The sequence below is a fragment of the Cebus imitator genome, unplaced genomic scaffold (assembly GCF_001604975.1).
Source record: "Cebus imitator isolate Cc_AM_T3 unplaced genomic scaffold, Cebus_imitator-1.0 Scaffold208, whole genome shotgun sequence".
Lineage (NCBI taxonomy): Eukaryota > Metazoa > Chordata > Mammalia > Primates > Cebidae > Cebus > Cebus imitator.
This window is the reverse complement of record NW_016107523.1, coordinates 2,284,664-2,310,530: the sequence shown is the minus strand read 5'-3', so window position 1 is coordinate 2,310,530 and position 25,867 is coordinate 2,284,664. Positions and strand designations below refer to the sequence as shown.

The 25,867-nt window shown below is 35.5% G+C and overlaps 1 protein-coding gene across 9 annotated transcripts in view; it reads right to left on the bottom strand.

The window, feature by feature from the left end:
* The window catches only part of DMD (dystrophin), a 2,133,401-nt gene that overhangs the window by 822,060 nt on the left and 1,285,474 nt on the right, over window positions 1–25,867 (bottom strand). For all 9 annotated transcript variants that reach the window (XM_017548497.2, XM_037745683.1, XM_037745686.1 and 6 more), the window contains 2 exons: window positions 11,965–12,112; window positions 9,117–9,266 (listed from right to left, as the gene is read on the bottom strand). In XM_017548497.2, the coding sequence (XP_017403986.1) occupies window positions 9,117–9,266; window positions 11,965–12,112 (298 nt within the window). The remainder of the gene's footprint in view (window positions 1–9,116; window positions 9,267–11,964; window positions 12,113–25,867) is intronic.

Sequence of the window (25,867 nt, the reverse complement as noted above, 5' to 3'; positions counted from 1 at the left end):
TTATCAGCCCTTTTGTTACCCATAGAGTGGCCTTGCCCTGAACTATAAGGTGGATAAATGAGGGGAATGCTGATTTTGGCATCCAGCTTACTTTCAGATAATCTAGCTCATCCTTCTCAGCTGACACGAGACAGAAATAACATCAAATGGTGATAAACTCTTTCTTGCAAACCTGGGATTCCATGGATCACTGGCCCCAGGCCTAATCTATCATCCATTTTCTACACAGTAAAAGGTAAGAAACCCATTACAGATCTGTTATAAGCCCTGGCAGGTGGTCTACAACAAAAATGGAATACATAACCAACCCAGCATTTGGTATCCCTTTCCTAGAGTTTGAAGCACTAGGGGTCAGCTGACTTCAATATAGTAGTCAGCATTCAGTATTAATTATTTTTAGCTACATAAATAAACTGACATCTTGATGTATGAATATAAAAATTTGACAAAAATATTTTTGGTATAATTTTGATTGTTAATAAAAATTGCCCTGTTATTTTACTTTTGTATTACATATTGGCTTTGCAAGTGATATAATAAATGAAACTGGGTTAGAATTTACAATATATGTTCTTAAATATGGCCTTTCATCTTTGTTCCTTATTTAACCTCAGTTTAAGGAGTTGGCATATGAAAGCTTCCATTTAATATCATTTCACGATTATTAAATTATTAGAAAGAAAGGAAACACCCTCTAGTCTCAGGGTTGGTGCTAAGTAAGTAAAGGCACTGCAGAAACAAAAGGAAAGAAAAACATTTTACATGAGCAAAATCCCTTTTTATTATATCAGTTCTTCTCCTTTCTAGAATTCATTGCTGTAGGCAAACACCTTTGTGCTAATAAAGGACTTATTTTAAAATGTTACACTGAAGGTCCAGAGTTAAGAAATTTTTTTTCCTTTCTCTTTTCATCATCATTTATACTCTTCTTCATTTGAAATTCATCACAAACAGGTAGGAGAGATTGCCAAGAATATTTAAATCTGTTTTTAGTTGAAAATTAGCTTTTTAATAAAATCTGGGGCACAGCATACTTAAGTGATAAATGCACATGCTTGAATACATCCTCAGTATGTATATAGTGGCAAAGATAAAGTTTAAATATGGAAATGAGTTGTTGCACAAGTATCAGTGCTTCACAATTTATGCTGGATTTTTGTTTACATTTAAAAAAATATTATATTGAAATGAATAAATTGCTTTGTATTTGATGAGGTTTCCTAATAGAAAATTATCTGGCTTCAACGTTACTTGCTACAAATGGTTTTTCATCATTTTACCAAAATGGAGGAAGATGATATCAAAAATAAAGGTGGCGGGGAAGGGATGGAGAAACTGTGAAAGTATAACTGCTTTCTGCTTGGATTTCTGGGTTAAAGTCAGGCCAATCGATTGATAAACATCATGTTCAGAATTAAAAGGTCATCTGAATTAGGTTCATACTTTAAAAGTGAAAATGCTGGTGTTTGAAAACAATGCTGGATTTGTTGGGCTTGGTAGGCAACGTGAGGAGAAAAATCTATCATTTTCCAACACATTTTAGCTGAAATGCTGGTTGGTCATAGAAAATGAAAATAATAATATCAGTGGCATGGGAGAGTACTGGCTGAAAACCCTCTGTGCCTTCCACAAGAGCCATTTCATTGTCTTGCTGCCTCTAACTCTCCTCTCCTTCACCTGTTGCATTCATAATAGTACCACATAGTTCAGCTTTCTCCCCATGAGCCATATTTATGACTGTTTGATTAAGAAGCTGAGGCTTTGGAGAATTTGGAGAAGGTGAGAATTAGAGATAATTTTGTGCTTGGTCTTTGCATCCTTCTATTTTTGTATTACACCTACTGTTTTCAAATTCACATTTTTTGAGGAATTACAATATGCCAGATACTGTGTTACACATTTCCCATGTACCACCTCATTGAATTTTCACCACAACCTGGGGAGGTGTCCTCAATTAGTCTCTGAATTTTATGGATGTTAACATTGAGGTGTGGACAGAGTAGGTATTAGAGTACACAGCTGGTAGCAGGTGGAATCCATAATCCATAATCTCATCATTAATGCCTACAGTAAATTACCTCCTCACCACTCCTGTTTACTTTTTCCTTGTTTGTAAGGTGTCTGATCCATATTCTTGGCATTGCCTATGTGGTATTATGGTATATATTGGTTTCTATCCAGGTTCCTGGTTCATAACACCCATAGACCTTGTTACAGTCTTTTGTGATATTGTTGGGTGTGTTGGGTCTCAGGGGCAGGCCTCTGACCTCCTGCTCTCCTTTCACTCTAACGTTCCCCCACCTTTCGGATTATAGGTCTTAATACCCTTCTATTAGAAGGTCCCATCATATACCCTAGGGGAAGGAATGCTGATGTCACGAATCTTCCATAAAAAACAAAGAGGACACAGTCCATTGAGCTTCTGGGTAGCTGAATATGTGGGGGTTCCTAGGGGGTGGTGCACTCACGGATGGCATGAAAGCTTCATGCCCTTTTCCCTCCTTCCCCCCTCTACCATACCTCACCTTATGCATCTCTTCACCTGTGTCCATTGCAATATCCTTTATCATAAATAGGTGAAAGTAAGTGTATTCTGGAGTTCTGTGAGCTGCTCCAGCAAATTAATTGAACCCAAAGAGGGCATCATGGGAACCTCAACCTGAAGCCCATGGGTCAGAAGTTCGAGACACCTGGATTTGAGACTGGTGTGTGTAAGGGCGGAGGAGGCAGTCCTGGGGACTGAGACCTCAATCTATGGGATCTGACACTATCTCTTGGTAGATAGTGTCAGGATGGAATTAGATGACACACCCAGCTAGTAATGGCTATTTGATGTGTGGGGGGAAAAAAACCCAGAAATTTGGTCATAGAAGTCTTCCTCTGTGTTGACAATTGTGATTTGAGAGTAGAGGAAAAACATGGTTAGAAAGAGTTTTCCATATATAGCATAGCATTTCAATAATTTGGAAAGTTAAATATCACATCTTCTTATATACTTATTGTCATTGAAGTGTTATTAATTTTGTGATAATGAAAATCAGGTTTCTTGGATAGGCCGAAATTCTCAGCTTAACTAAAGTATTAAGAGGGTAGATGATGATGACAAGGACGATGCTGCTGCTGATGAAAACAAAAGCAATAATGATAATAATAGTTATTGAGTACTGGGCCAAGCCTAGCACTAAAAGCCTGATGTTTGTTCTCATAACTAGGGTGACCCTCTCCATATATTTTATCTTGTAAAGTGGAATACTCATGACAATGAAAGAGGGAGCTATTAAAAATTATGATAGGATAACAGGCAAAAACCAGAACTGTCAGAGCAAATTGAGATGTACTCATGACACACAACCTAGTAATAAACCTCATGTCAGTGTGAAATTATAGGAGGCAAAGTCAAGGATGCTTATGTTATAAACTTTAAATTACTACTCCCTTCCCCCAACCGTCAGCCTCAAACTATTTAGCAACTATAAATTAGAGATATGAATATTTATAATGCCAGGCACTATAAAATTATGTGTGTCCTTTAAATAAGGCAAGGGTGGGAAGTGATTATGATATGCTTAGTACAGGATGTGGCACACAATAGCCTTTCATTAGATAGCTGTTGAATAAATAATTTAATGAATGTATAACTGCTTTGATATAATTACTAACTACATAAAGAAAACATCCAAATAATGGACTTCCAGGAACTTACATAAAGAAAACATCCAAGATAATGGATTTCTAGGAACTATCAGACTACATGCCCAATAAACAGGTGAACACCATTTTCTTATAGCATAGCATTTTAGCTCACAGATTTATAAAATTAAACACTGTGTGAACTGTGTTACAAATACACTTTAAGGGAGAAAATCATGAGCACACAAAAGCTTCAGTGGAACTATGTGGTCCCTGCTAGGAAGGGGACCAGCTAGAGAAATGATTTCCTATAATGATTATAATCATTCGTATTTACAGCATTTTTTTCAGGGTTCCATAAACACCAGTCAATATGGTAAGAACACCAGTGAAGATTCTATTCTTGGTTGAAAAAAAATCACATTAAGGACAGGACTGAATGGCAACTATTACAACAATCTACTAATCATCATCTTGTGACAGGAAATTGATTGGACAAAGTGTCCATTTTTGAGCAAGGAGTGGGAAAGCCAAGCTCTAGCTTTATTTAATTTTCTCCTTTTTGCTATTCAAATTTTTACTGATGACTAATAATGGCTGTCATTACATAGCAAACATGTCTGGAAAAAGACTAAACATTTATTTACTTTGTACAAATGAAAATAAATCTAACGTGTTTACTCCTCAGATACATATTTAGAAGTAACATGATTAGAGGTTAATACAAAATGAACTAGATTTCTGGCAATTTAGATAACAGCCAACTGTATATTGTGGAAGATAGTTTGTCCTAAGAGTTGCACTATATTTTTAGTTTCATAATTTTTATTTTGCCATTTATTTTGAAAATAATACCCATACTATTATCAATATTACAAAAATTGTTCCCATATTAAAGCTTTGTGATATATGTTACAGTTGTAAACCTACCTTTTTCCTAGGTAAAGTGAATAAGATTTTTAAAGATGCACTTAACTAAAATTCACTTTCCAGAAAATTTTAACTGTTTCCCAAAATGCTTTTTTCTTTTTTTTTTTTTTTGAGACGGAGTTTCGCTCTTGTTGCCCGGGCTGGAGTGCAATGGCGCGATCTCGGCTCACCGCAACCTCCGCCTCCTGGGTTCAGGCAATTCTCCTGCCTCAGCCTCCTGAGTAGCTGGGATTACAGGCACGAGCCACCATGCCCAGCTGATTTTTTGTATTTTTAGTAGAGACGGGGTTTCACTATGTTGACCAGGATGGTCTCGATCTCTTGACCTCGTGATCCACCCGCCTCGGCCTCCCAAAGTGCTGGGATTACAGGCGTGAGCCACCGCGCCCAGCTCCCAAAATGCTTTTTTCTTTATATGCACCATTTTATACTGTCTGGGCAGTAAAAAATTAATAGTAATTCACTATTTACATGTAAACAGTGTATTTTACTTGTCAATAGTATTTTACGTGTAGATAGTAAATTACTGTTTACACGTAAAATATGATGAAAATTTTAAATTTATCCAACAAAATGAAAATACATTTATTAAAACTAATAGGAATGCATAACATACAATACATGTAAAATTACTTGACATTAAAAACAGTAGGATTATAACTAATTACGAAACAACATAAACATATTTTGCTCTACTACACAATCATAAATGTTTCACAGTAGAGAAGGTTCTAGAAAGTAATTTCAAAAAATAGCATCTAGTTCTCCAAAGGGCAAAAAGCAAAGCAAAAACTCATATAGGTTTTTAAAAGAAAATAAATCCACATTTTTATATTTAAAGGAGCAATGGAATGAAATGAGATTCCATATTTTTTCTTTTCTTCTAGGATATTATCCACATAAAAATCACTTGAGCATCACCAAAAGCTTCAAAACCCCACTCTTATTTTGGAATCACTTTTATATTTAAATACAGAGCTACATGGTCTCAAATAAGTCACATAGCCTTTCTAGGACTCAGCGTTCTAATCCAGAAGATGTGAAAATGATTGACTTTCATGAGGCTCCTTCTACCTAAATAATCCTGAGCCTGCAAAATGAATGTTCCATCTTCGCACTTTTTAAATTAATGAAGCATACAATAAGATTCAAAGGTAAAGAATAATAATGCATATTTTGGTTTTAAATAAGGGGGTAGTTAAAAAATACCCATCTACTACATGTACAAAGACCAATAAAGAATGAGGAAAGGGGACACACAATTAAAAAGACATGAAAGGAGATGAAACTGGAATAAAAGGGGTCAGGGAAAGAGTCGAAAAGAATGTGTTACATAAACTACTGGGGCAGAAAAAGAGTGGCAAACATGCATATAGAAAAGTAGTTCATAATAAACATAGTACTATGTAAATTCATAGATGAAAATTAGCATAAAAGAGTGAGAAACTTAGAAGAGAGTGATAATGATGGTGAGAGAGTCTTCTACACACACATAAATGTTCAGAGAAAATACAAAGAAATATGAAGAGTGATAAATATTAAAAGCAACTGAGTCAGGAATGTATTTGAAGATCATAGAATGAGATTCCCAGAGAGAAACACAGAGGCTAGCTTTAACAACATCCCCACTTCATGGTTCAGTATTATCGTTAAAGACTGTAAAAGGTTAAGTTATGTAGTTATGTATTAGACAAGAATGAGGATATCACTTCATGAACCTTCATAGCATGAAGGTACCCATAAATTTAAGCTAATGACCATATTCAGTTTAAAGCAACCCTTTCCATTTCTGCTTAAAGAGAGGCTACCCAGGCCAAAGCAAGGTAACGCACTTGCAATGAACTCATTATACGGTCCACCACTCCGTTAAAGAAATAGCTATATTATCTTCACCCACTATTTCCTCTCTTCAGCAATGAACTTTAAAGGTACAAAAGTAAGTGGTCAGTTTGCTCAATATGGAGAATGCAGCATATTAATGTTAGCTGTGGAGAAAGGCACCTGCCAACTGATTATGATATTAGGATATATTTGGAGAAACTGTGCTAACGAATTGACATATTCATGTCCCAGTAACTAAGACCAGCTAGTTCCAATTATATCACCCACCTTAGCCTCTGGATAAAGAACAGTGCTAGAAAACACAAAGAGGGGATCCCCTTCATGTCTACCCTCCTGTAATAAGTAAGATCTTGAGGTTTAATGAAGATGAAGACTGTCTGCCAGTGTTACAAGCCATTTTTCTTTACTTTAAAAAAAACTTGTGTATTTACCTAAATCTGGCACCGATCATTTGCTTTGTATCTCTAAATCTAAACTGACAGGGATACAGAGGCATGTGGATGGAGAAAAAATGATTGAATAATTTTAATATGACTAATGAATAAAATTCCAAATCCTGTGGCATTTAATGGCAAAGACATTGCATTAAAATTATGATTTTGGCATAGGAAAAGATACTATTGATTATGTAGCAATATAAGTCTTTACATGATGGTGTTCATAATCTTAGTATAAATTTTCTAGCATAAAATTTTGAATTTTTGTTCTGTTGCAGAACACATAAAACCTTGACTCACAATCCACAAAGCTGCTATTGTATATTTTAGATAGTTCTCTCATATTTCCTACAATTATAATTTTTGTTTTTCTTCTTGTGATAAGATGTACTGGGATATTGTAGAACATTTTGGGTATCCTTCCTTCTTGTTCTCTTTTTATGAAGGATTATTTCATTTGCATTGTTTTGTAGCCATAAAATTTAATTGCAGGGATACCACCTTCCCTCCATACATAAAAGTCTATATATTTTTTAAATTTATTATACTTTAAGTTCTGGGGTACATGTGCAGAGTGCAGAATGTACAGGTTTGTTACGTACATATATCTTTACACAAATGTTTTGAAATCATTAAAGGAAGAAACCAAAAAGGGATTTTTTAAAAAAATGACTACTTGCTTGAATTACAGAGACTTAAGCATACATTTTGATTTTAGTGTCATAAAATTAGTATTTACTTTAGTTCCTAAATATTTTATGTAATGTAAATGATCTATTACAAGAATGTCAGCATCATCAATTTAAAAAATATAATAAACTGACACAATTCAAAATGTTCACAAATTAGATGACTCGGTATTGTAAAGATTTTAACTGATCTCCAAATTCAAAATTTGATTCAACATCCTGGTAGGATTTATGTAAAAATAGACAACATGGTTCTAATATTTATTCAGAGAACCAAAAGTAGTCAGGGCAATCTTGAACAGGAAGAACAAAGTTGGCTGATTTACACAACCAGATCCAAAATGTGTAAATAAAATTATTGCATATATACATACAATGGAATATTACTCAGTCATAAAAAGGAATGAAATTCTGACACATGCTATAACATAGATGAACCTTGAAAATATTATGCCAAGTAAAGCAGACACAAAATGACAAACATATAATTGAATTATATAAAAGATCTAGAGTAGGCAAATTCATTTAAACAGAAAGTAGTCGAGAGTCTACTAGAAGATGGGAAGACAGAGAAAGGGGAACTATTGCTTAATGATTCCAGAGTGTCTGGTTGGAGTAATAAAAAATTTGGAGATAAACTGTGGTGATGGTTGTAATAAATGCCACTGAATTGTACACACAAAATGATTGAAATGACAAGATTTTTATGTTAAATATTTTATGACACCTTAAAAAAGTAATATCCCAATACCATTGAATTTTCCACTTTAAATGGATGAGTTTAATGGTATGTGAATTATAGCTCAGTAGAATTGTTTAAAAAAAGAAGTTGTAATTAAGCCAGTGAGGTACTGTTAAAGTACAGATTTAATCAAATGGAAGAGTATAGAGAATCCAGAAGCAGATTTATACATACAGGTTCATTTGATTTATGACAAAGATGCCATGACAATACAGTGGGGAAATGATTATCTTTGAATAAATAGTGATGGGTCAATTGATATTGCTTTTTATTATAAATTCATATGCACTACTTGCTTTATGTAGAATAAATAAGCATTCATTTAATAAATAATATTAATATTAGATTTCTATAGTATTCAAGGTGGAAAGATGAAAAATAACAAGTTAATAAATAAGTAGGTAAGTAAATAAACAAACTTGAGGAGAATGTTAGCATACATTAATTGTTAAGTCTAAACTATAGGTGTGAATATTTAACTTTGATTTATGATATTTGTTCAAGTAGAACTAGACCACGTCCTTTTAGCTTAAACACTGTCAATATATACAATATGTACCTGGTCAGTGAATTAAATACCTTATCATTTCTTCAGTCTAATTCTGCAGAATAATTTATGCAAAACAATTGTGGTGTACATTTTGGCATTTGGTCATTAATGTAAAGCCCTTCACCATCATCATTTTTTCTAGCCACAACCAAATACACAGTCAAGGCAAACGGTCAGGTTAAAAAACAAAACACATACAGCCTCCTCCCCTACCAATGTAGCACCCAGGAAACAAAATAAATACAAACACTTGCAACATTTAACACATGTGACAGAAGAGATGGTTAATGTCTAACCTTTATCCACTGGAGATTTGTCTGCTTGAGCTTATTTTCAAGTTTATCTTGCTCTTCTGGGCTTATGGGAGCACTTACAAGCACAGGTCCTCCAGTTTCATTTAATTGTTTTAGAATTCCCTGGCGCAGGGGCAACTCTTCCACCAGTAACTGAAACAGACAAATGCAACAACGTTTAAAATGAATTACAGCACAATTCCAACTACCTTGTCTTCACTTCTATTGATTAGTCTATCAAAATGAAGCGACTTGACTGAGCGCCTAGTGGTACCTCAAATACCAGCAGTTTTCTAACAGAGCACAGAGATGATTAATTGAAATACTCACTCCCCAGTAGATAAACCTTTGTAGAACAAAAAGAGATCATATTATCCCTCATAATTTTTAAGAGAAAAATGTAAGGTGGTAAAGCAATCCGCCAAATAAAGTTAGCATCTGAAAACATATCTCTATCAGAAATAGAACAATGTGAATAAATTCATTAGCCTCTTGGGTATCATAGAATGCCATAGCATAACATAGCATGCTACTGAGAAAGAAATTGCATTATCATCTTAAGAAGTAACTGACATTGAGAGTATTTACTCTCAATACGCACAGTGCCAGGTACTGTGCTAACTTTTCACATTTATTATCTTAGTTTATGTTCATGGTAAAATAATTATATCAGGTAAATCCTATTATCTTCATTTTATTTTTTTGGTTTGGTTTTATTGACATATATATATATATATATATATATATATATATATATATATATATATATATATATATGTTTTATTGCACTTTAGGTTCTGGGGTACCTGTGCAGAACATGCAGGATTGTTGCATAGGTACATACATGGCAATGTAGTTTGCTGCCTCCATCCCCCCATCACCTATATCTGGCAGGAAATTGAGACAAGAGATTAAATAACAGCTCCAAGGACACAAATCTAGCAAGCAACAAAGCTGTGGTTCAAATTTGGGTAGTTTTATTCTGGAATCATCATTTTTTACCCCATTTTCCTAAATTTCTCTTACTCATCCAGTATCACATAGCATATGCTCTTTCCCAAGACATCGCAAACCACCATGATATTAACAACTGTATTTTATTTATTTTTGTTATCTAGAGTTGCAGTGTCTGCTACAGTACCCATTCACAATCCAACACTATTAACATTTAATCAAAATTCATGAAAATAAAATCTTAAGTTCCTCAGTCACACTACCAACTCTTCAGGCATTCAAAAAAAAAACAAATGGCAAGATGTTACAAAAATGGATAATGCAGAACATTTTCATCATATCAGAAATTCTATTTGACAGCCCTGATCTAGATTCTTTCAGGAGAAAATAGAATCATGTGTATTAATTAATAAGAAAATGCCATTAAATATGTCTCAAGTGAATTATCAATTCACTGTATATGACACTCAATACATTTAGGAAAAATAAATTTCCAAGAATAGACTGAGTTCATTGTTCTAGGGTATAACCATTTTCAAATGATTCCCATTCTTTTCTCTTTTTTTTGAATATCAAATACCTAGTAAAACAACTGATGTATTGTTAGTGCTCCATATTTGTTTTAATTTGAATCAAGTCATATATTATTTTTATACTTTATCTCCTGTTCAGGCGTAAATTTCTTGTTTCATAGAAATAAATGTTTGACAATGGACTCTACATGTGTAAACCAGCTGAATCACTGATAAAGGAGCAATTTCATTTCCTTTTGATTATGTGATCTTGTAAAATGAGGATCATAGCAACCACTGTCAAAGTTTGATAGGAAGGTTAAATAAAATAGTGGATGTAAATATATCTAATGCTTGGCACATAACAGCGAATGATTAAACATTAATTTATCTTCCACTTTCACCTTCTGTTCAACAATTAAAATGAAATAGATCCAAAAAGAGTTGCTTTCCTAAAACTAAAACCATGAAAGTTAATCCAACTGTACAATCAGAGCATGTCAGTCGGCCAAGGGAAGTAATCTGTAATAAGCAGACATCACAGTAGGAAGGCATGAAAAGCCACTGGAACAAGCTGGATGTCTATTCAACCAAATGGAATGTGAACCAACACCACGTCCCACACCCCCAGACAAATAAGCTAAAATGAAACATTGCTACAGGGGAATATAATGCCTTTAATTAGAGGCTGAAGTAGTGAGGTTGATTTAGCAATTCAGATCTTCCCTAAGAAAAGGGATTCTTCTTTTTAAAGATAATTCTCAAATCTCCAGGTATGTAGACCAGGACAGATTAAAAAGTGATTTCCATTTAGATTTAGATTTTATGATTCCACAATCTAATCAGTTTTTTAAAATTATTTGAAGTTGTAAAGTTCTCAAATAATTCTAAAATTAAATTCAAATCACTTTTTAAGAAAAAGCTGTGCATTATGTACCTTTAGATATGTGTGTATGTGTATATATATATATTCCTCAAATAAGGTTGTGAGGTATATATACATATATATATATATATATATATACACACACACACATACACCTCACAACCATATATATATATGCCTCAAATAAGGTGTGTGTGTGTGTATGTATCTTATTTGAGGTATATATATATATATACCTCTCAACCTTATTTGAGGAATATATATATATATATATACACACACACACACACATAAATATATGCATATATATACACACACATATGTTCATATGTGCACTGGTTGAGAATTGCAGGGTTAAGACCCAATAAAGTGAGAAAAACACTTCAGCAAGGAACTATAAATAACCTAATGGGCAGAAAACCAATGATTAAATTAAAACATAGATTCATATACTTCTTTATACAAGTAAGCCCTGGGGAATCTGAGAAACGAAAATTACCTTGACTTGATCAAGCTTTTCTTTCAGTTGCTGCTCATTTCCAGGTTCAGGTGGGATACTAGCAATGTTATCTGCTTCCTCCAACCATAAAACGAATTCATTGAAATCTCTTTGAAATTCTGACAAGATATTCTTTTGTTCGTCTAGCCTGGAGAAAGAAGAATAAAATTGTTATAAAGAACATATTTCTCAAAATATTTTTTACTGCAAATTGGAAAACAAACATGGCAAACAATTTAAAAATAAGCAATTTAAAAGATGTTAACAATACATAATTTAAGAAAATTCATTCGCTTTGAACAGGGGAATTTCAATATTTCAAGAATCTCTAAATGATAGAGTAAAGTTGATCAAGAAAAATTCTGATGTAAAAATTCCAAGCGGGGCGCAGTGACTCATGCCTGTAATCCTAGCACTTTGGGAGGCCAATGTGGGCCAATCACTTAAGGTCAGGAGTTTGCAACCAGCCTGGCAAATATGGTAAAACCCCATCTCTACTAAAAATATAAAAATTAGTCAGGTTTGTTGGCAGGTGCCTGTAATCCCAGCTACTGTGGAGGCTGAGGCAGGAGAATCATTTGAACCTGGAAGGCAGAGGCTGCAGTGAGCCGAGATCACGCCACTGAATTCCAGCCTGGGCAACAAGAGCAAGACTCCACCTCAAATCAATCAATCAATCAATCAATCAATCAATCAAACACGTCATTATATTGGAGCAAGGTTTCTCAAATTTAGCATTACTAACATTTAAGTTTGGATAATTCTTAGCCGTGAGGGGTTATCCTGTGCATTGTAGGGTATTTAGCAGTATCCCTGGCCTGTTGTACACACTGAATAACAGTAGCAAAGCTTTACCTTTGAGCAGAGACAACAGGCAATGTTTCAAGGCATTGCCAAATATGCTGGTGGGTTTGGGGGGGGTGGGGACAAAATTGTCCCTGGTTGAAAACCACCTAAAAGAAGTATATATTCTAAAGTTGCAGGTTTTAAAATGTTTAATTAAAGTATACTTATTGAAAATTATGGGACAAAAATATAAACAAGGTTTCTGTTTTGTTTAAGTAGCTACCATTTTATCTGCTCCTGATTCTGTGGGTCAAGGATTTGCAAAGGGCTCAGTGGAGTAGTTCTGCTCTGTGTGGCTTCAGCTTGGTTTAAAATAAAAACACCAAATTATTACATGCTGAACTGTTTTCCAAATTATGACTCACAGCCTTATTTGAGGAAAGAGAAAAACGGATTTAAAATACTTAACATATGTTGTACTCGTGGAAGTTTTAATTATGAAAATGCATATACTCTATGCTAATTAGCCATACATTTATTCTTATATATTGAATTGTAAGACAGCTGAACAAAATTGTTTGTGCTTAAAATAATTTAAAATTTTTTGTTTTGTTGTCTTTTAGAAACTATGTATATCTTCTGTGAAGCTTTTAAGTATAATATATGTACAGGACAGTGCACAATTTAACTGTATAGCTCAATGCTGTTTTAAAAATTGGACACACTGTACAACCAGAGAAGGAAATAGAATATTATCAGAATCCCAGAAATCTCCTCTTACCCCTTTGCAGTCACTACCTCCAAGAATAATCCATACCCTGTCAACTTAGTTTTGCCTGCACCGATTATTATGAAAATGGAATCATATGGCTTATACTCCTTTGTGTCTTGCCTTTTTCATTCAAAATTATCTTTATAATAATCCACGATGCATATAATTTTAGTTTGTTCATTCACCTGGATGTATAGCATTTAATTGCGTAAATATAGTACTTTTGATAGACATTTGTGATAATTACATTTTTTGAATGATTAGCTAAATATTGTTTTACTTCCTATTAACAAATGTGTATTGAGAGCTTACCATCTTCCAAGAACTCTACTGGGCATTAGGATTAAAGATGTATGTGTTATATACCTTGTCTTGAGGATTTTATAGTCAATGAGAAGAAACAAGCATGTAAGCCAAAGATTATGATTAAGTATTGTAGGAGGAGAAGTTGTTTCTGGGGCAGTGCTTGGGAGACATCCCAGAGAAGATAATGATCTGAGTCTTGAAGCATGAAGATAGATCAGCATGTTGCAGGAATAAGAGGTAGCCTGTTTAAAGATGGCCTTGAAAGAACTACAGTTACAATCATTCTCTAAATCAGAATCTGGTTATTGGACTTATGCTTGTCTATCTTCAGTTGTTATATTTAATAAGAGCTTGTTGAAAGTCTGTTTTTGGACATGTAAAGTTACATTCTTCCTTCTGTTCATTCTCTTTTAAATTCATGTATACATTTATTCACTTATTTTACAAATATGTATGTTTTATTGTTTTCATTTTTGTGGGGACATAGTAGGTATGTGTATTTGTAGGGTACATGAGATGTTTTGATACAGGCATGAAATGTGAAATAAGCATGTTATGGAGAATGGGGTATCCATCCCCTCAAGCATTTATCCTTTATGTTACAAATAGTCTAATTACAGTCTGTACATGCTTAACACAGGAGCAAGAGGTATCTGTTGAACACCCAAGTCAGATTGTGCCATCCCTACATTCAAAACTCTTCCATGCCCTTCTAATTCACTCACCACAAAAGCCAAAGTCATTATATTGTTCTACAAAGGTCCAGATTTGTGCTGTTCAAGATAGTAGGCACTATCATATGTGGCTACTGAGCACTTGAAATGTGGCTAGTACAAATTGAGATGAGCTGTAAGTGTGAAATACACACCAGATTTCGAATACTTTGTATACAAAATAGATCTCTTTACCTCCTGCTCAGTTTTGCCTCGAACGTAGAATTGCTCTAAAAATAGTCTATTTAAAATTATTTAAAACATAATATATAATATCACATTAATATTGCATATATCGCATACAGGTTGAAATCATAATATTTTTAATATATTGATTTAAATAAAATATATTAATATGAATTACACCTGTCTTTTTCTACCATTTAATGTGGCAACCAGAAAAATTCGATTATATCTGCGGTTCACCTAATTTTTTTATTGAATAGCACTGATCTATAAGACCTGATGATTCCCTCTTTCTATCTCTCGACCACATTCCCATCTACTTTTACTTGCTTTTATCCTTCCTGAGAGTCACTGGCACCCTTGGCTCTGTTTCTCTAACACACTAGATGGGTTCCTGTTTCTGAGCCATCGCACCTGGTCTTCTTTCTGCCTAGAAAGTACTTCCCCGAAATATCAAACATGGTTGGCTCCCTCACCTCCTGCAAGCCTTCCTTAACGACCCTAGTTAAAATTGCATCTCCCTGCCAAATTTCTATTTTTTCTCTCTGATCTTTCTCTTTAGTTCTTAAAATTAGCATATTCTATTAATTTTGTTATTTATTTGTTGTGTTACCTATCTCACACATGAAATGAAGCTTCCTGAGGGCAAGGATTTTTGTGTGTTTTGTTTACTGCTGCAATTCTTGCTCCTGAAACAATTCCTGGCACAGGCTAAATAATTGTTGAGTGAATTAATAATGTATCCCAGCATTCTTTTTAATCTTGCATGAATTTCTGTTCTATTTTTTTATTTTAAAAATGTTTCTTTTTAAATCATGATACATAATAGTTGTGTATATTAATGGGGTACATGTGATACTTTAATACAAGCATACAAAGTGTAACAATAAAATCAGGTAAGGTAAAATAATTAAGGTATCCATCACCTTAGGCATTTATTATTTCTTTGTGTGAGGAACATTCCAAGTCCTCTCTTTTAGTTATTTTGAAATAAAATAATCTTTCCAATTCTTTGAAATATTGATTGTGAAACATCGTCTCATTTAATTATGAACATGCACTACAGTATTTCATCAAATTAAAGACCTCTTCAGATGCAGGCCATAGAGTATCATCATTTTAAGTACCAGTGAGGTAGAGGATGGAGAAGGCGAGAATGCTGCTGATTAAACTATGACACTTATCACTTGAGGTTATATTTTGCTATTACTCTTGTTCTTTTAGATTTATTTTTAGTTTTGTCATAGGTCCCTCTTTCATATGCATGATAAGTAAAATATAAATGAAAAAATTTGGTTGAGATATTTCTAAAACACCTTTACATTTAGAGGCTGACTTTCCTGTATCATTTGTCCCTTCAGAACCACAGGTTTCTGTCTTTTCCCACACCATATCATCCTCTGTGGCATCAAGAGAGTTAATGATGTAGCTTTTCTTTTCTTTTCTTTTTTTGAGACAGAGTCTCCCTCTGTTGCCCAGGCTGGAGTATACAATGGCACCTTCATAGCTTACAAGCAGCCTCGACCTCCCAACTCAAGTGATCCTCCCAGCTGAGCGTCCCCAGTAGCTGGTACTACGGATGCACACACAACCACAACCAACTAAACTTTCTGTTTTTATTTTGTTGTTGTTTTTGTGTTTTTGTTTTGTTTTGTTTTGTTTTTTATTAGCTATGGGGTCCCACTCTGTTGCCCAGTTCAGGCTGGTCTCAAACTCCTGGGCTCAAATGATCTTCCCACCTCAGCCTCCTAAAGTGTTGGGATTACAGGCATAAGCCACTGCACCTGCCCTCCTAGCATTTCTTAAGAGGGCTCCAATTACTGTCTCTGTCATTTTCTTCTAAGCCACTTGTGTCCTGACCAACATGAAAAGAGGAAAGCTTGCCCTTATTTCAGTGGTGTTAATGTTGTAAAATGTGCAGCTTAAAATAGATGGAATTTGGTTAGTTGGCAGAACCTCCCATAGAGACTTGGGCTGTTGTGGCTACTACCAGGTTGTTGGTTGTTTCAGGATTCTTGTTTTAAGTCTTAATGTAATGACAGATAACTGTTATCTGAATTTTATTATGGCATTACTTACCTGATGCTTGAGTTTATTTTCCATTAATAGAATTGATAATGTTTTGGCTTCAATTTCCATTGGCATTAGTGTTTTATTATATGAATTTTTGCCAATAAAAATATTTTGATGCCTCCCATACATGTACAAACTAGTTTATTTGATATTACGGTTTAGCAAATTATTTGAGATTTATGGAGGAAGGGTTAGAAGATGAAGCCAGTGAGGCAGTTAGAATCTGGGTTAAGAAGCACCTAGAATGTTGCTTACTGTTTTAAACTTTAGGTAATGAACTAGATGAATTACTTAAAGGCTTTTAGTAGTAAAATACTTGTTTCATCAAAAGCTCACTCCGGCTACTCTGTGGGGGATGATTCTGGGTAAGTGTGATAAGACAAGAGACAGAAATCATTCATCAGACTATCACAATCTGCCAGGCAATAAAGTAATGAAGGTCCAATGCATAAAGTTGTAGGAAGGAAAAAGGAGATGACAGGAAAAGTTTACAATGTAGAAGGAGACTCAGTAGGATTTGCTGATAGAAGGAGAGTGAGTGGTCAGTATTAGTAGTTAACAATTACGAGTACTTAATACATGGCAGGAACTTAGCTGAGTATCAAATCCTCACAATGCTACAATTAGATGTGTACTATTATCTCATCACTTACAGATAGCACAAAATGAAGCTTAGTATTTTTTTCCCATGGTCATACAGATAATAAATGGTTAATCCTGGTTCATTCCTGGGCCATTGGGGTCAGAGTCTGTTTTTAACTTATCCTGAATATAACATCTGATCTAGGAGTACTTCTACCTTATCTGGCTGGGAAGATGAATGCTATTTAGTGCAGCTTAGAGTATATTTTGTTGTTTCATACATTTTGGAGAAAGTACTAGTTTAAAAAATCAAGAGATCTACAGCTTAGGGAGAGAGGAAAGCTGGAAATAAGGACTTAAGTCATTAGCAATCATTTGGCAGAGAAAACATGGTAAACTAACTTTTGAACTAATAATTAACATTTCATGTTTGCTATTTTCTAAGCCCATTCTTGCTTCATTTTATGAAGTTTAATCACTGACAATTCTCTCTTTTTAAAATTGAAAATAGGAATAACTCAATTTCCTGGCCTTTTGTCGATTTCTTATGTATAGCTAGCCTTATGGTTCCTCCTCTTCTTCCACTCTAAGTGCTTACATATGGAAAGCCAAAGGAATACCTATGGTGCTCTCCTAGCCTCTCCAAAAGCCACACAGACCTCTGAAGGTGTTCTTCAGATTACAAACATTCAGTGAAGTGAGGGGATGCTTTTTCCTTCTTGGAGTCTATATACTTAATCTCATTGATTCTCTCAAAGTCTCTACTTTTGACTTGAGAGAGATGAAAGCAGTGAAGGGAAGGAACTGTCCCTTACCACAAAAACTGCACCCCCCACAAAATTTACTACCCCTTCCTATGTCAGTCTTCTTAATCTTTGCTGGGACATGGAGTACAGAGGAGGTTGGAAATTGCCAGGAATAGAGATAATACCAATGTTGCTTTCCTATGGGGAATTGGTTTGTCTGGATTGCTGGCAGCTTGTTTTAGAATGTGGAATAGCACCATTTCACCTCAGATTCCGACCTTAGAATCAATTGCAGAAGAAAACTTCTAGTGTAGGCATCCTTTATTTGTTTAAATATTTCAAGCTGATTTAATTCCTTGGGTCTAGATTTTGAGGGTATGTCTCATCTTTTTCTCTCTCTTTACTACTCTGCAAATCATTGCCTCCATTACTATTTGACTCCAGATGATTTTGCACAACGTTCTGAATACTTTTAGTTAAGTAAAATCTTCCTAAAATCTGATTACATTTGAAAAAACTAGACACACTGGCAAGGCTTTTAAACATTTTCAACTTTCATCTAGAAACAGATAATTTTAAGAAAAAGAACACCCCAAGCCCCCCCAAACAAACAAAAATTTAAAGAGCAGGAAAAAATAATATCAAACCAAACAATAATAATAATCAACCTTAAGTTTAGAAAATTCTAAATCAAATACTCCCCCCTCCTCAAATATGTCTCAAATTATTTACTTGCGTATTTTTTTTCCTATCAAGACTATCCAGCAAAGAGATATGTAATTATTAGAGTTGAGATTTAGACACATTACTAAGATCAAACTCTATAAACATTATATGTGAATTTTCTTCATTTATTATTCTACTATATCTCTGAAGGTCATTAATTACTCTTTGAAAAATTGATTTTAAGATCCTAGTAATAAAATATATATGGGTACCCTATATTTCACCATTATTGTGTTATTAGGAATTTTGTTTGCTTTCATTTTTTATTATAATGAATAAATTTACAATAAATACATTTGTTTATACATTTTGGATCACATATCTGCTGGAATAAGCATGAAAAGTTAACAATGGGAATCCTAAGGATTTAGATACACGTTGTTGAATTTCTGTCAAGGCTGGTACTCAAAACACTCATAAACTACCACCAACAGTTAGAAAATACTTGTCTCACTACACTTTCAACACTACTGAGCATTATAATTTATATACCTGATAAAACAAGTAAAAAGCATGCCATAGATATTTTAAGTGCTTTATTAATAGGAAAGTTGAAAATGTTGTATGTGTGTGCATGTTTGTTATTTATTTAGTTTCTACTGTCAATTATCTGCAATGTCTGTTGCCCATTTTTCCTGTGTTTTCTTATTTTTAAGAACTCTTTTCACATTATCTTAAACACAGATTTATTGAGAATATGTTGCCAGGTTCCTTTTTGCCTTTTATATTTTTTTCTTAATAAAATTTAACAGTTTATTTCTTTGATATTATGTTCATTGATAGCATTCTTAAAATTGCGGACATTTTACTATTGTTCAGATATTCTCCTTATTCTTGATCCTTACTTATTCATTTGTTAAAAAAAGAAAACCATCTTAAATTTTTATAGTGTTGTTTCTAACCTTGAAGAGTTTCTCAGAAATTCGTATTTTTTACCCCAGCACCATCTCTTCTGAATTGATTTATGGTGTTTTCTTCACTATATTTTAAGTTTCTGCTTGTTAATCTACTGTAGATTTTTGTGACAGTAATGCACTATGTCAATCATTGCAGCTTTAAAATGTTTAATTTCTGGTAGATTACCCCACATTCCCAATTTAGTTATTTTAATTCATGTAATGTATCATTTGGTCAAATCATAAAATAATTCTACTGAAGGTTTAAATGGAATTGCATTATATCAACAAGTTAATTTGTGAAGAATTACTGTCTTTCCAATATAATTCTGCTCAATTTTCTATATTTACAGTGTCTTTGGAAACAGAGTATCTGAGACTCAACGGTGCACTATAAATAATTAAGTACATTTTGTAATTAACCTTCAGGATCAATCTGAAAGACAACATCTTGCATATGATTTTATGGATATTAACCATATACTAATTTAGAAAACTCTTAAGAACTCTCAGCGTCAATCATCCCTTAAATAGTAAAAGCTTTGGCTAAGCTTTTTGCTATCTTTCTTTTTACACCATGTTTGTGAAAAACTTTTTTCCAGTGATTTAATTTTTTAAAGAAATACACCATCTTTTAAATATGAAAACATTTGGTAGTCATTTCTTATCTAGATTTTTTTTAATAATTTGAAATGTAAAAAAGATGGTGACAAAATCCCACCAGGACCTTGTTATAATCTGCTTTTCCAAGCGCATGTGTTTTCTGAAATTTCAAAAGCCTCAATTTGAAGTTTTATAAGCTGCAATTTGAATTTACATATTCAGATGATTGCAGAAAAGCAAAGAAACACAGCTAGCATTTCCAGGATTGTCTCTTGACAGAACAGTTTAAACGTGCTTTATATTGGCATTCATCACATGAAGTGTTATTTCTTTGTTTACTGATTTGCTTAATGCTTATGGTAGGATTTATTCAGGCAAGTGGTAGTAATAATAAATGGGATATTTAACATTACCCATCTGCAAATAAATGCTAAATATTTTACTTTTAGAAGCATTTCAATACATTTAGACATTTAGCATTTTTTTATTATTATTACTGCATTTGGGCTCTGGGGTACATGTGCATGTCCTGCATCCTGCAGGATTGTTGCATAGGTACATACATGCTGTGGTGGTTTGCTGTCTCCATCCTACCCTCTACCATTGCGTATATCAGTACATCAGGCATTTCTCCCAGTGTTATCCTGCACCCTCCTCCCCATCCCCTCCACCTCCTACCCCTCCCTCCACCCCCTCACCTATCCCTGTGAGTGTTGTTCCCTTCCCTGTGCCCAAGTGTTCTCATTGTTCATCACCTGCTTATGAGTGAAAACGTGCGGTGTTTGGTTTTCTGTTCTCATGTCAGTTTGCTGAGAATGATGGTTTCTAGGTTCATCCGTGTGTCTACAAAGGACACGAACTCATCATTTTTTATGGCTGCATCATATCCCATGGTGTATATGTGCCACATTTTCTTTAACCAGTCTATCATTGATGGGCATTTGGGTTGGTTCCAGGTCTTTGCTATCATAAACAGTGCCACAACGAACATATGTGTGCATGTGTTTTTTATAATAGAACAATTTATAATCCCTTGGATATATACCCAGTAATGGAATTGGTGGGTCAAATGGAATTTCTATTTCTAGATCCTTGAGGAATCGCCACACTGTCTTCCACAATGGTTGAACTAATTTACATTCCCACCAACAGTGTAGAAGTGTTCCTATTTCTCCACATCCTCTCCAGCATCTGTCTCCAGATTTTTTCATGATCACCATTCTAGCTGGCCTGAGATGGTATCTCAATGTGGTTTTGATTTGCATTTCTCTAATGACCACTGATGATGAGAATTTTTTCATATGTTTGTTGGCCACATAAATGTCTTCTTTTGTAAAGTGTCTGTTCATATCCTTTGCCCACTTTTGAATGGGTTTGTTTGTGTTTTTTTTTCCCCCTGTAAATCTGCTTTAGTTCTTTGTAGATTCTGGATATTAGCCCTTTGTCTGATGGGTAGATTGCAACATTTTTTCCCATTCTATTGGTTGATGGTTTACTCTAATTATTGCTTCTTTTGCTGTGCAGAAGCTCTTAAGTTTAATTAGACCCCATTTGTCTGTTTTGGCTTTTGTTGCCATTGCTTTTGGTGTTTTAGTCATGAAGTCCTTGCCTATGCCTATGTCCTGAATGGTTTTGCCTAGGTTTTCTTCTAGCGTTTTTACGGTGTTAGGTCTTATGTTTAAATCTTTAATCCATCTGGAGTTAATTTTTGTATAACGTGTAAGGAAGGAGTCCAGTTTCAGCTTCCCACATATGGCTAGCCAGTTTTCCCAACACCATTTATTAAACAGGGAATCCTTTCCCCATTGCTTTTTTTGTCCAGTTTGTCAAAGATCAGATGGTTGTAGGTGTGTGGCATTGCTTCTGAGATCTCTGTTCTGTTCTATTGGTCTATATCTCTGTTTTGGTACCAGTATCATGCTGTTTTGATTACTGTGGCCTTGTATAGTTTCAAGTCAGGTAGCATGATGCCTCCAGCTTTGTTCTTCTTGCTTAGGATTGTTTTGGTTATGTGGGCTCTCTTTTGGTTCCATATGAAGTTTAAAGTGGTTTTTTCCAGTTCTGTGAAGAAGGACAATGGTAGCTTGATGTGGATATCATTGAATCTATAAATTACTTTGGGCAGTATGGCCATTTTCACAATATTGATTCTTCCTAACAGTGAGCATGGAATGTTTTTCCATCTGTTTGTGTCCTCTCTTATTTCCTTGAGGAGTGGTCTGCAGTTCTCCTTGAAGAGATCTTTTACCTCCTTTGTCAGCTTTATTCCTAGGTATTTTATTCTCTTTGTAGCAGGTGTAAATGGGAGTTCGCTCATGATTTGGCTCTCTGTTTGTCTGTTATTGGTGTATAGGAATGCTTGTGATTTCTGCACACTGATTTTGTATCCTGAGACTTTGCTGCAGTTGCTTATCAGCTTAAGGAGGTTTTGGGCTGAGGCGATGAGGTCTTCTAAATATATGATCATGTGGTCTGCAAATCGGGACAATTTGACTTCTTCTTTTCCTAATTAAATGCCCTTTATTTCTTTTTCTTGCCTGATTTCTCTGGCTAGAACTTCCAATACTATATTGAATAGTAGTGGTGAGAGAGGGCATCCTTATCTAGTGTCAGTTTTTAAAGGGAATGCTTCTAATTTTTGCCCATTCAGTATGATATTGACTGTGGGTTTGTCATACATAGCTTTTATTGTTTTGAGATATACGTTCCATCAATACCCAGTTTATTGAGATTTTTTAGCATAAAGGGCTGTTGACTTTTGTCAAAGGCCTTGTCTGCATCTATTAAGATAATCATGTGGTTTTTGTCTTTGGTTCTGTTTATGTGGCAGATTACATTTATAGATTTGTGTCTGTTGAACCAGCCTTGCATCCCGGTATGAAGCCTACTTGATTGTGGTGGATGAGATTTTTGATGTGCTGTTGGATTCAGTTTGCCAGTATTTTATTGAAGATTTTTGCATCAATGTGCATCACGGATATTGGCCTGTAGTTTTCTTTTTTAGTTGTGTCTGTGCCAGGTTTTGGTATCAGGATGATGTTGGTCTCATAGAAAGAGTTAGGGAGGATTCCCTCTTTTTGTATTCTTTGGAATAGTTTCAACAGGAATGGTACCAGCTCCTCTTTGTATGTCTGGTTGAATTCAGCTGTGAACCCGTCTTGACCTGGACTTTTTTTGGTTGATAGGCTATTAATTGCTGCCTCAACTTCAGTCCTTATTATTGGTCTATTCAGGGTTTCAACTTTTTCTTGGCTTAGTCTTGGGAGTGTCCAAGTGACCAGGAATCTATCAATTTCTTCCAGATTTACTGGTTTATGTGCATAGAGTTATTTGTAGTAATCTCTGATGGTAGTTTGTATTTCTGAGGAATCCATGGTGATCTCCCCTTGATTTTTTTTTAATTGCATCTATTCTATTCTTCTCCCTTTGCTTTTTTATTAGTCTAGCTAGCAGTCTATTTCGTTGATCTTTTCAAAAAACCAGCTCCTGGATTTATTGATTTTTTGAAGGGATTTTTGTGTCTCTATCTCCTTCAGTTCTGCTCTGATCTTAGTTATTTTTTGTCTTCTGCTTGCTTTTGAGTTTTTTTAATCTGGCTCCTGTAGCTCTTTCAATTTTGATGATAGGGTGTCGATTTTAGATCTTTTCTTCTTTCTCATGTGGGCATTTATTGCTATAAATTTCCCTCTAGACACTGCTTTAAATGTGTCCCATAGGATGTGGTACATTGTGTCTTCATTCTCGTTGGTTTCAAAGAACATTTTTATTTCTGCCTTCATTTCACTGTTTATCCATTCGTCATTCAGGAGCAAGTTGTTCAGTTTCCATGTGATTGTATGGTTTTGAGTGCTTTTCTTAATCCTGAGCTCTAATTTGATTGTGCTGTGGTCTGAGAGACTGTTTGTTATTATTCCCATTCTTTTGCATTTGCAGAGGAGTGATTTACTTCCAATTATGTGGTCAATTTTGGAGTAAGCACAATGTGGAGCTGAGAAGAATGTGTATTCTGTGGATTTGGGGTGGAATGTCCTGTAAATGTCCATTAGGTCCACTGGGTCCAAATCTGCGTTCAAGTCTTGGATATCCTTGTTGACTTTCTGTCTCGTTAATCTGTCCAATACTGTCAGTGGAGTGTTAAAGTCTCCCACTATCATTGTGTGGAAGTCTAAGTGTCTCTGTAGGTCATTAAGAACTTGCAACTGTTTGAAGATGGCCGTTTAGGAACAGCTCAGAGTTGCAGCTCCCAGTGAAAGCGCAGAGGGTGAGTAGACGCTGCATTTTTATTGCCCACGGACCAGGTAATTCCCAGGCAGAGGAGCCCCACGGGTCGTCAGCGCGGCTGTTTTGGCCAGTGCGGTTCTTTTGGTGGGCGTGGCTGCTTTGCCCCACGAGGCTGCTTTGTCTGTGCCCCGGCTGGCAGGTCTCCGTACAAAATACACTGGTCCGGGTGCCCTTTTGACTGGTGATTGGAGACCCAGGAAGTTGCACATTCATCTGATTAAAGAGGGGACTGAACAGGGAGCCAGGCCAGGAGATTCCTGGGCAAAAAACGCGCCACAAATCTGAGCGCTATGTTTAAGCCAGCGCAGTGAGTCTCCGCACGGGAAATCACACAAATCCCATCGCCCTTTCAACAGGTGACTGGGATAGAGGCAACTGTTCAACTAAAAAAGAAAAAAAAGGCTCTGAGGCAGGGAGCCAGGTGATCAGGCTCCGCTGGTCCCATCCCCACAAAAAAACGGCAATCAGAAACTCTCTGAATTGAAAGTTTCACAGCAAGTGCAGCTGAACCCGGGACGGTACAGCTCTGTGGGGGAGGAGCGTCTGTCATTACCAAGGCACTCCACCACTCCGGAGGTAGTCCGTCATTGCTGAGGCAGCCTGCCGTTGTAAGGCAACCCACCATTGCTGAGGCTGTCTGCCATTGCCAAGGCAACCTGCCATTACAGAGAGAGTTCACCAATACAGAGGTGGGCCACCATTGCCGAGGCAGTTCTAACTACACCCATATAAACAGGACTGCAGGGAAGTTCATACAGCAGCTGGGTGGAGCCCACAGCAGCTCAGCAAAGCCTCTGCAGGCAGACAGTGACCAGGCTGCCTCCTTGCTGGGCAGGGCAGTCCTGAAAAAAAAGAAAAGCAGCAGCACAACGGAAACCCATAAATAAAGCCCTAATTCCCTGGGACAGAGCACCTGGGAACAAAAAGCGGTTTATGAGTTCTGCTGCAACAGACTTAAATGTACCTGCCCTGCAGCTCTGAATGAACAACAGAGCTCACAGCTCAGCACTTGAGCTCCTATAAAGGACAGACTGTCTCCTCAAGCAGCTCCCTGACCCCTGTATAGCCAAAGAGTCACCTCATAAAGGAGAGATCAGACTGACATTTGGTGGGTATCCTTCTAGGACAAAGATAGCAGAAGAAGAAACTGGTAGCAACCCTTACAGTTCTGCAGCTGCTGCAGGTGATCCCCAGGCAAGCAGGGCCTAGAGTGGACCTCAGCAGTCCTACAGC